Here is a 12,546-nt window from a genome sequence, read left to right as displayed (position 1 = left end):
AGGGATTTACTTCCCAATTGAAAGGGATGTTTCCCCACTCCTTTTATTTAGTTAAGCCTCCTGAAAGCATTAATTCTTGATGGTGAGATATAAGTAGCATTCCCTTTAAATCAAGGAACCAGAATGTCCACAATCGCTGCTTTCTGTCAGTACTGTACTGGCAACCCTAGACAATGCAGAAAGAGTTCCACAAGAAAGAGATACAGCTAAAAAAACCCAAAAGAACAAAACTGACAGCCTTAAATGATATGATGGTCTATCTGGAAAACTCAAAACAACAATCTAGGGACATAATTAGAAATAGTGAAAGTTTAGCAAGGTGGCTGCTTTACTAGAGATCAGCAACAAAAAACAGAAATAAATCTAACAAAAGATATACATGACCCATATGCAGAAAATGTGAAGACTATCTTTAAAGACATTAAAGACGACTTAGGTTTTTGTGCCTTATTATAGATCATGAATGTGAACTAAGTTGTAACAATATAATTTTCCCCAAAACTGACCTATAAATCTAACGCAACTGTAATTAAAATGCCAACAGAATTTTTCAAGGCATTTGACAAGATAATTCTAAAGTTTACATTGACAAGTAAAAGTATAAGAATACCTGAGATTCCTAAAAAACAATATGGAAGGAGAATCCCTATGCCAAATATCAAGACTTATTATAATGCTATAGTAATTAAGATGGTGCGGAACGGGTATGGGATAGGCAACATATCAATGTAAACAAGAAGATGAGAAAGAGATCCATGCAAACTTAACACATGATACGGTAGCACTGCAGATGCTATGGGAATCCATGGGGAAAGCATGGATAGTCAATAAACATAGCTGGAACAACTGGGATACTCATATGGAAAGATATGAAAATGGAATTCTACATTTAGCACATATAAAAAGACTTCTCAAATGTGACAAGTAAAAAAAATTTTTAGAAGAAAATATAGAAGACCATTATGAATTTAGGGAGGGAAAATAATTTTTCTAACAAACTGTGTCTTTTAAAATGTTAACCTTTAAAAAAACCCAATAAATTAAAATATATTAAGAATTCTGCTTATTAAGACTCCATAAGAAAAGAAAAGAAGTTACAAATTGGGAGAAGATAATTATAAATAAACACTAATGGGTTAGTGTCCAGAATGAAGAACTCTTAAAAATCAATACAGGATCCCCTTTTTCCACATCTTCATCAACACTTATTTCTTCTTGTCTTTTTGGTAATGGCCATTCTGACTGATGTCAGGTGAAATCTTGTGGTTTTGATTTGCATTTCCCTCATTAGTGGTGTTGAGAATTTTTTTATGTGTCCATTAGTCATCTGTATGTCTTCTTTGAAAAAATGTCTATTTTGGTGCCCCTGAATATCTATCACCCCAGTTGGAATGGCTATTATCAAAAAGATAAGAAATAACAAGTGTTGGTGAGGATATAGAGAAAGGGAAACCTCTGTGCACTATTGGTGGGAATATAAAGGGTGCAGCCACTATGGAAAACAGTATGGTGGTTCCTCAAAAAATTAAAAATAGAAATCCATACAACCCAGTAATTCCACTTCTGGGTGGAGTTTCTTTGGAATTTTCCAAAGAAAACAAAAACACTGACTCAGAGATATATGCACCCTATGTTTACTGCAGCATTATTTACAACAGCCAAGGTATGAAGTATACAACAACAAATGAATGGATAAAAAAGATGTGGTACATTCAAACAATGGAGTACTACTCAGCCATAAAAATAAATGAAATTTTGCCATTTGTGACAACATGGATGGACCTAAAAGGTATCATGCTAAATGAAATAAGTCAAAGACAAATACAGTATGATTTCACTTATTAAGTGGAATTTTAAAAAAAAGAACAAAACAGAGATTAACTCATAAATACAGAGAACAAACTTGTGGTTATAGGGAAGGAGAATGGAGTAATGAATGAAATGGTGAAGAGGACATAAAGGTACAAACTTCCAATTATGAAATAAGTAAGTCACAGGGATGAAACGTGTACAGCAAAGAGAATATAGTAATATTGTAGTAATTTCATATGATGACAGACCATAAATACACTTATGGTAGTGAACACTGCAAAATGTATGTAATTGTTGAATCACTGTGCTGTACTCCTGAGACTAATATTGTATATCAACTACACTTCAATTAAAAAAAAAATCAATATAAAAAAATAGTCAAAAGACAAAAATAGGCATTTCACAGGGAAAAAAAAATGAAGTATTGGTAAATACATACATAAGGTGTTCAACCCCATTAGAAATTGTGGAAATGCAAACTAAGACAACAGTAAATTACCATTTCACACCCACTAGATTGAAAACAACAAAGAAGCTCAATTATACCATTGTCAATAAAGGTATTTAACAGGCTTCTTACATACTGCTAATGGGAATGTAGACTTGTGCAACTATCTCTGTAAAAACTGGTCATCACCATGTACAGCTGAACATATGTACATCCTATGACGCAGCACAAAGAACCATGTACAGAAATGTTCATAGTATCACTATTTTAAATAAGGAAAAAAATAGGGTGGGAGGTAGGAGTGTGCAAAGGAGAGAAGGAAAGTAAGAAGAAAAAAGGAACTAACCCATCCCCCAGCAACAGCAGAATGGATACATAAGGGTAGTATCACCAAAAAGGAATTACATATGACAGTGAAAATGAGATTACAGCTATATGCAAAACATGAACAAATCTTAGAAATATAATATTCAGAGAAATAGGCAAGTTACATAGAATACATTCAGTACAATATACTTTTAAAACTGAAAAATAAACAAGATACACAATATATTTTTAGGGATATGTACATAACACCATGAATTTTTTTTTTAATCAAAGAATGATACACAACTCAAGATAACAGTTAAGTAGGAGGGAAGCAAGGGTCAAGATATAGAAAGAAGTATCAAGATAGCTCCAAAAATAATAGTAACGTTCTAGTTCTTATGTTGGGTGGTGGGTTCATGTAGGTTTATTAAAAATTATTCTTCATAACATACATTATACAGTGTAAATAGTCCCCTAATTTGTCAGGATATTAATAACTTTCAAAGACCTAAACATGTTATACTTAAATATTAAAATCTCAGACACCAATATAATTTATATTTCCAAATAATTTTAACAGTTAAAAGCATCAATGTCTTCCTTGATGGTATTTGTCTTTTCAAAAATCTTATGATAGGTCAGTTTTCTGCTTATAATAAGAACAAAACACATTTATGTTCTTCAACATTATGGATTTAAAGGGTCAGCATGACTTAGAGATAAACAAATGTTGGAACATATTTTAAGTTTACCATAATGAAACTTCTCTGTTAAATAGTGAATAAATGATTGCAGTTGAAAAGAAATGTAATACATTTTCAATCTTTCACAGAAACTTTACTATGAAAACTTTCATAAAATCAGTCACCATACACACAAAACATTCACACACATAATGGAAATTCCTTACTTTTTCAGTCTAAAGTATGCTGATGCTCTGTTTGTTGGCAAAACAGGATTATAGGGATCAGCATTCATGCCTTTGGTGTAGCATTCAATTGCCTCATCGTATTTTCCTTGTTTGAAGTATCTATTGCCCTGAAAAAGCATGAGTCAGATATAAACTGGCAAAAAATTCTAGAACCATTCTTTCAATATTATATATCTCTTTCTAATTCAGTAATTGTGAGATCAGGTCTTCCTGTAAGAGCTAAAAATCACTATATAGTTATTATGGGCACAATCCAAGAGCCCTGGTAGAAAAATGGGTAAAATACTCAGTAATATACAGCTTTTATTGACAATTAACCAGAGAAATGTAACTAAAGCATCAAGATGAAGTTTAATCTGAAGAATTCCATCTTTTTGAAAAGCAACATAGCTAATTTTGTAATGAGTCATTCCTCAGAGAGCTGTTGAATGCTTCAGAAAGTAACCAAAGATGGCCTGTGAAATGGAGGAGCGGAATTTAATATTTACATCAAGAATCACACATTGATTTTAAGTTACTTTGGTCACTACTAAAAACCCTGGAAGAACTCTGTATGGTCCAAGTACTTTATATATCATAATTCATTCAATAATACTCCAACAACCTACTAAGTTTGAGTAATAATAATAATCTTATTTTACAGCTGAGAAAACTGAGATAGAGGCAATTTAAAGAACTTATCACAGGATTTGATACACTAAAATGACCATGTCAATCTGATTTCAGATCATATATTCCTTACAAACATGCTATATTGACTCCTGACACAGATACAGCCAATAACTTCTCAAAGTCTGAACACCTCCTAAATTATGTTGAAGAAATCATGAGATCCATGTGATTTTCTACATACCTTACTTATCTGAAGGAACTTAAAGCTACCCAAAGAGTACCTTTTCTTTTAGAGCAAGAGCCTTTTGTGAATCTACATGAATCCCATCTTCTTCTGACTCTGATTCCTGGGACACAGAATCATGGGTACTCTCTTCCTTGTCCAGCTCATCAAGAATACTGTCCTGAAACATTAAGTGGGAAAATAGTGCTCACAATTACATGCCCAGTAAAAAAAGATAACAACATACACAACACAAAGTACATTTAACAGAATTTCAGTGTTATGACCTAAAGACCTAAAAGTCTATAAAAGTGCTCCAAATAACCTCTCATTGTCAAGTGTACATCCTGAGAAAAGTACTCGTGTTTAGAAAACCAAGATCCAAGCCATTTAAAAAATCTGACTTTAAACTCATACCATAAGCTAAGTCAACAGAGTCTACAAACTACCCCTTAATCACAAGCCAGTAACAGTGAGGTATTACGGTTTGACTAAGAGAAGTTTGCAAATAACCCCAATCTAATGTAATAAGCAAACAACAATAGAAAGGGTTTCTTCTAAAAACCTTTTTCTTCCTTATTTTTAAAATAAGGTAACAAAACTGCTTGCAGAACAATTAATCCTCACAAAAACCTGTGAGGCAAGTAATAACTACCCATGTTTTTCACTTGAAGGAATTGAAACACAGATGTTAGATAACTTACTCAAAGTCACTCACTAGTAAGTGGCCAAGTCAGGATTTGAACCCAGGCAGTTAGCCTCCTCCAGAGAGCTCTCAATGACTATGTTATACTCTCCCTTAGTGTATTCCAAAATACAGCTGATTCTACCAACAAAAATAGGTAATATGCTAGTCCAGCAATTCCCCATCCCTTTTGACTCACACATTCCTTTCATGGTAATAAATGCCATGGACCCCATCAGAATTTTTTTTAATTCCAATTTTTAACCATATCTGATAAAATAATGTTTTTTATTTTTAGTAAGAGATTTTAAATCAGTAAGCATTAAAGAGTTCATTAAAGCTCATTTAGACTAAAACTTTAATCATTTAAGCAAAATCCTTTTTGCGTTTAACAAATAGCATATTTTAAATTATGCCAAAATTGTTGATGAATTAAAAAACAAAATCTATGCTTAGTTTCACTTAGTGAACACTAAAAGATGGAATGAAATTTAGCTATGTACTTTAGCATGCAAATTCTAGAAATACCACGAGCTTACCAACATTAAAGCTGAGACTGTCCAACCCTGCTCTGCTGACATGTGCAGAACACTTAAGGCATCAGACACTACAGCAGCTGCTCAGAGGTGAGCCAGAATGGAATGTGTATCTTGTACAGGCACTAAAATGGCCATGCCGAGCAACACCATACATTATGGCACTGGCCACACAAAGCAGTTAGACCAGCATCTGCTGAACGAGTAAATGACTGAGTAGAAAGCACCCCTCTAAGAAATCCTGAGATGGGAACACACTCAGGAAAGGGCATTATAAAGATACCTACTTATGAAAAGGAAAAGGCTATATATACAAGGTCACAAAAAAATGCAACTAGACTATAAAATACAAAGCAGAGAACAAATCCTATGTTCAGGAAGTATCATTTCCGACAACAGTATATTCAAACCCAGTATCATACTTCTCTTACATCAGGACAATACTGAAGCAGATGGCAAACTGTTTAAATAATGCCAGCCCTCTCTTGAGTCAATTTAGCCTTGATTTCATTAAGAAAAATACAACTGATTTGTAAAACCACTTGACAGTATCTCCTAAAGCTAAAAGTACATATAAACTATGACCTGGCAAATTCCTTCCAGCTGTTTATATATATTCATCAAGACATATATAATGTTCATAGCAGATTCATTCATAGAACTGCCAAACTGCAAACATCCCAAATGTATGTCAGTAGAAAAATGGCTACACAAAATGTGATATTTACACAATGAATTCTGATCAGCAAAAGAATGGAACAAACTGCTGCTACCAACATGATCTGCTACAGATCAGTCCCAGGCATCACTAGCAAGAGCAGCCAAGACCAAGAGCGTGAACCATACAACACATTCATAGGAAATCCCCAAATGGGCAAAACTGATTCTCAGTAGCAGAGATCACAGCAGCAGCTTCCTTTGGGAAGTAATCATGAAAAGGGAGGCTTCTGGAATGCCGGAAATGTCCTCTATCTTTATTTGGAGGGTGGTTTCTCAGGTGTATATGTAAAATTTCAGGAAGCTGTACACCTAAGATTTTGGACTTTATCATATAATCTCAATAAAATGTTAAACAGAAAAGTGCAAATAAAATAAATACAAAAATTAGAATAGTGTTTACTTCCTAGGATTGAAGGGAGAAAAGAAGATGGGGTAGCAAAGCAGCACACTCGCAGCTGCAATAGGACTGGAAAAATTCTCTTTAAGTTAGATGGTGGATTCACATATTCATTTTATTATTATGCCTTAGAACACGCATCTCCACTTACTCTTTTGTATGAAACAAATATTACAGAAAAAACTGAAGACTAAAAAGGAATGTGCATCCCATATCAACCCTTAAGGTCTGTCAAAGTCTAGAATAAGGCTGACCAACAGGAACGTTTCACAGGCTGACCCTGACAGTGGCTGCTTGGAGCTCAGGGTGGAAGGTTCTGAAGCAGAGTAGTTAATTCTCCATCACACTATGTGCCACATGTGGGAGATGAGTTGCATGCACCACATGTTTCCTATCCCTGTTATGGAAGGATGAAGCTCACTTTCCTGCAATCAAGATAGGCCTACTTTTATTGTCACATGGTCTCTGCCACCAAGACTAGACATTCCCTTTTAGCCAGTATTCAACAGGTGCTTCTGCCCATAAAAATGTTATTGGCAGAGCCATTCTTTTCTGAGACAATTCTCTTAGAATTCTGGCTTTTGAGAAGTTAGAGAGGGGAGAACAGTGGTGGGTGCAAACTATAAATGGGTAGCACAAGGAAGATCTTTATGGTGATGCAGTATTTTTGAATCTTAATTGCAATGATGGTTACCCAAATCTCTACACATGTGATAAAATGGCATAGAACTAGACAGACATTGTACCAATGTCAATTTCCTGGTTCCGATACTATTATTACAGTTAAGTGAGATGTAGCCACTGGGGGAAACTGGGTCAATAGTACACTGCATCCTCCATGTACTACTTGTGCAAAAGAAGAAAGAAGTAAAGAAAAAATAGGAAAAAAGAAAAGAATCCTGGCTGTTTTAACCACTATTCACTGAAAGAGGACCACCGGATCAAAAATAGGTTAGTTAGTTGAAGAGCTGTGTAATAAATTTTTATTCCACATAAAATAGTCCTTAGGAGAAATTCGCAGGTTGTAAAAACTCCATTATTTTTTGTTTAATCCATGACTCTCAGATAACTCTAGGAAAATTTTACTTCAATACTAAGCAGCACATAACCAGATTAACTTACCACATCAAATTTTGCCCATGCCTCATAATCATAAGACTTTATCCTGCTTTTTGTGTTTTCATCTCTGTTTCTTTTAGAAGACTCTTTAGTTTTGCCCTTCTTCTTTTTCCTAAAATTCCCATTTCGAATAGGAGGTAAATTCTAGGGAGAAAATAAAACAGAGTTTTAAGCAATGCTTTATTACTCTTTTGTATAACTAGCAATATTTAAAATTCTCACTTATATTTTCAAGAAAGAATTTTTTAATTTTCAAGTGTTAAAAAATAGCAACTTACTATCTTCACCTACGATAATTCATGACTGAAAAGTTTAATTCATCCTTTGAAAAATGTTGAACATTGTTCAGTAACAAGAAAAATATTACCTAGAAATTTTAATTATATATTTAATTTTTAATCCTGAATTCTAACTTCAAAAACACCCTACTCTTCAGCTTTACAATGAATCCACAATGGCATGATGGCAAACTGACCTGCTTCCAAACCACCACGCACACATGAAAAAGCTATCCATACTTAAATGCACAGTCTTTTGAAAAAATGTTTGTTTGAACCTAGGTTCTATCTACATTTTTATGGCATTACCGTATGTTAATATATCACTAAACATAAAATTATACACAGTGTACAGAACATATACACAATGACATATTTTATGATGCTATTCATTTACCTCAGGAATTATCACATAGCTGTCCTTTCAGTATTTACTCACTAAACTTTAAAATAGCTTAATATAGTTAATATAACTATTACAAAGACTTTAAAAAGCAGAATTTTCAAAATGTTGGCAGGAAGCAAATCATTTCAGTTTCAGTGTTTCACAAAACATTTTAAAAGGTCATGCTTTATTTTAAAATAAACAGTTTTGCTGGATGCTAAAGTAGGAATTTAATTAAGAAATGTACCTCTTCAGGAACACCATTCTGTCTTCTCAGTTCCATATCCTTTTGTTTAATATCTTTTTCCCAGTTTTCTAAATCCCTCATAAAATCTTGTAATTCTTCTGCATTTTGTTTCACTTGTAGTTGTAATTCAATTGCTTTATTTGTTGAAGTCATGATGACCTGCAGAGCTTTAACCAATGAACTTCTGATAAGAATTAAATTATTTAGTTTACTTTTTTCAAACCTAGCCAAGTAATCACTTTTTAACCACTTCATAAATGGCCAAGATACATGGATAGAAGAGAGCCTAAAGTGATGCTGAAGAAAAAAACATCAGTTTATTATTTTTTTTAATGAGTCAATCAACATGGGCTGAATAAACAAATGAAAAACAAAGAGACACTGTGGGCACCCCTGCAATGCAATACGAATGAAAGGCAATGAGGAAATCACTGCAATCAGCAAGCAGCCTATGCAGCAGACTGGCTGCTCATATCCAGAATTTAGAAGTTGATCCTCCTTTACCCCTTTTTCCTTCAACAGTTACTGAATTTCTGTTCTGTAACAGACCCTATATCAAGATATAGGGATGCAAAAACAAGTAAGCCAAGGTCCCTTGTCTAGTGGAGAAGAAAACAAAACAATCAAAGTACTGAGTAACAAAATATTATGCTAGGCAGTTGCTTCTCAACTTTGGGGCTGCTGACATTGTGGACCAGTAATCCTTGAGGCAGGAAGGGAACAGCTGGCCCCATGCATTATAAGATGGTTGGCAATGTCCCTGGTCTCTCCCAACTAGGTGACAGTTTACCCTCTCCTCTAGACTGTAACAATCAAAAGTGTCTCCAGACATTGTCAATGTCCCCTGGGAAGCACAATATTCCCTGGAAGAGAATCAATGAGCTAGAGGTATACACAGGTGTTCAGGCACAAAGGGCAGGCATAAATCAGATGGCAGAGTGGCACAGTCAAGGAAAGAGGACCCAGAAGTACTACAACTTTAGCCAAATTTTAAAGGGGCCAACCAAGTGTTTAAAATGGAGGAGTGGGCAGGCAGACTGAGGAGTGAAAAAGAAGAATGATGGAAGAGAAGACTAAGGAGGTGGGCCTGAAACATTGAAATGCCAGGCCATGAGGTCTAAACATGTGAAAGTATTACAGCCATGAGATAAAAGGGACTTGATAGACTGATTACATTGAGGAGGTGGGGAGGAGAGGACTCTGTTTCAGATTTCTGACTAGAAACTGTTAGGATTAGTTCAGCTATTTTCAGTCAGGATCACAATTTTAAAAGGAAAAGAGGTTTCAGGATTTGAGGGTACGTAGAAGGACAATTATTTCAGTTTGGGATATGATGAATTTGAGTGCTTATGGGACATCAGAACATACCCAATAAGTAGATGCAAAGGGCTCGGTATAAAAATATGGGTGTCTCTAGCATAAAGATGGAAGCTACAGTCATGGCATATGCACATAAGTCACTGTGACTACTGAGGTAGGGAGGGCTGCAGAACACTAATATTGAGAGAACTAATATTTACGTTACTAATCTAGAGAACACTAATATTTAAAGGAAAATATGCCAACATAGGACTAGGCAGTAGCATCTAGAAAGCTGGGAGAAAAACCTGGAGACTACAGTCACAGAAGAGTTTACAAGAAAGAGTTCAAGAGGGTGGGAGAGGTTAGCACTGCCAAATTATCATATAGGAGGAAAAAGAGTGCATTCCATTTAGTCACATAAAAATTGAGTTTTTAGGAGATTTTTTTTTAAGAATGGAAATAAACAACGGAATAAATTAGAGTATATGGGGATTAGCATAATTTTTTCTTAAATACAGTTAAGATGGCTCACAAGTATAGCCTGGTGGAAGAGAGCCGGGAGGAACAAGGTGAAAGAAGACACAGTAAAGAGACAAGTGCTGGCTGGGCAAGGTCCCAAAAAGGATGGCAGCGGACTCAAAGCTCGAGGGGAGGAGGGCAGTAGGATGGGAGAGAGAGAGAAGGAATCAGAAGGGGGCTGTTTAGAAGGAAGAGACGGTTGCCAATGCACGTAGTTCTCGACACCTGTCCTGGCCTCAGAACTTACACTGAGCGTAAACTTGTCAGAGCCCATGTTTGATCACATATGTGTTATCTCAGTAAAAAAACAAAACTAGCACACTGTTCTGCAGGGGACGCAAAACTACGAATACCCCCGAGATGCCGTGGGGAGTGGGAACTAATTTCCCCCACCCCTGCCGCTCCCGCGGCCCCGCGGCGGCGCTGGAGTCCGAGCAGCCCCCAGCAACTTCTGCGCCTCGGGCACCGCGCCCACTCGGGCGGCGGACCGCACATCAGGGGGGGCGCGGGCCTGCGGCCCGACCCCGCGCCCCGTCCAGCGTCCGCGCTGCCGCTGCCGCCCCCGCCCCCCGGGCTCCGCCGCCGGCCCTCCGGCCCCGCCCGGGCCAAGACCCGGACTCGAGCCCCAGCAGCCTCAGCTCTCCCGCCGGGGACCCGGCAGCCCGCCGGCCAGCTCACCTCCCCAGGCCGCTCGCGCGCCGCCGACTCAGCCGCCCCGCCCTCCCGGCTTCCCCACAAGGCCGCGCGCGCCGTCGCCCCGCCCCCGACTCCACCGAGCGTGCGCAGAAGGTCAGGTGCTGCGCGCCCGCTCCCCCGGGAGGGCCGGCTTCTATAGTCGGCAAGTGTGCTAAAGCCCGTCTGGCGCTGTGCGTGCTTCCGGTGTGACTGAGCATCCCGGCAAACGACGCGGAAACCTTGGGGCTTCCCTGATTAGTTCTGAGTCCCAAACCAATGATGTCTTGAATATTTTCTTGGATTCCCCTCAATTTTATCCCAATTATTTGCCTTACTAGTATCCATGCATCACGACCTTTGTGAGTATGATAATCCCGTGAGAAAGTACCTGTTACTCCCCCATGAGTAGAATAGACTCTGTAAACTGGTAACTGGCGATTTCACAGGGTTTTTTTCCCCTTTAAGGACTTGTCTTTAGCAAACCGGTTCTTCAGTCTGACACCCTTGCACCTTTGCAAGTAAACTCTCCTTTTCTGAGTGTGCCGTAGCCATGTTCAGTATTGAGGTCTGTCTTTAGATGTACCTTGGTTTACAAAGAATATGAAGCTTTTAACATACCTTGCTTCTGTTTCCTGTGTGAGTGAGCTTTCATTTTCTTGACAACTCTAAAATTGTAAAACAAAAATAATTTAAAAGGCCACTAAAACAGAAAGAAACAAATCTTTAAATTTGAAAAAGCTCTATAACGTCAAACATTAGCCCAAAAATTCAGGTCAGTGACTCTCAAGCTTGAAACTTTGGAATCACTCTGCAGCATTAAGAAACAAAACTGATTTCTAGGCCCTATCCCCAGAGTTTCCGATTTAATTAGTGCAACCCAGGCATCATGATTTTTTAAATCACAGAATATAGCTATGTAGCTGAGGCTTGGAATCACTAATCCAGGTAATAGCAATGAAAAACCACCCTAGGGTCCTCCCTCACAGGGTCGTATCATTAGCATGTATTTCCCACTGAGTAATTACATGGTATCTCTGTATTTTAAATTCATAGTAGTCAAATCCTTAAGTGTATTATCAAAATATTTACTGATGGAATGATTCTTAGTTTTTTGTGTTAGGGAAATAGATAAATTCTTTTTAATTTTTGTCTTTTAAAATTAATAAATAATTTTAAGACAGATACTGATTTATAGATGTTCTTAACAAAAGCAACTATTTTTTTAAATTAATTCTGGCAGAGTCCATTGAAATGAGAGAGAAGGGAGCCAGCTGGCTGCTCTAGTAAAACCTCATAGACCCTTGGGTAAACCCTCTCTCCTTTCTCTTACTCTCTGGTCACATATAAG

At 37.1% G+C, this 12,546-nt stretch overlaps 1 protein-coding gene across 2 annotated transcripts in view; it reads right to left on the bottom strand.

The window, feature by feature from the left end:
- Positions 1-11,284, bottom strand: part of RPAP3 (RNA polymerase II associated protein 3) — a 32,281-nt gene extending 20,997 nt beyond the window's left edge. For both annotated transcript variants that reach the window (XR_012122074.1, XM_037009063.2), the window contains exons 1-5: positions 11,202-11,284; positions 8,703-8,869; positions 7,796-7,936; positions 4,394-4,516; positions 3,480-3,607 (exon numbers count right to left, since the gene is read on the bottom strand). Coding sequence is in view for 1 of the 2 variants with exons in the window: in XM_037009063.2 (XP_036864958.1) it covers positions 3,480-3,607; positions 4,394-4,516; positions 7,796-7,936; positions 8,703-8,855 (545 nt within the window). In the remaining variant the exon portion in view is untranslated. The remainder of the gene's footprint in view (positions 1-3,479; positions 3,608-4,393; positions 4,517-7,795; positions 7,937-8,702; positions 8,870-11,201) is intronic.
- Positions 11,285-12,546: the final 1,262 nt, after the last annotated feature.

The sequence above is a fragment of the Manis javanica genome, chromosome 10 (genome assembly GCF_040802235.1).
Source record: "Manis javanica isolate MJ-LG chromosome 10, MJ_LKY, whole genome shotgun sequence".
Classification (NCBI taxonomy): domain Eukaryota; kingdom Metazoa; phylum Chordata; class Mammalia; order Pholidota; family Manidae; genus Manis; species Manis javanica.
Note: the sequence above shows the minus strand (reverse complement) of the source record. Positions and strands in the feature narration are given on the sequence as shown.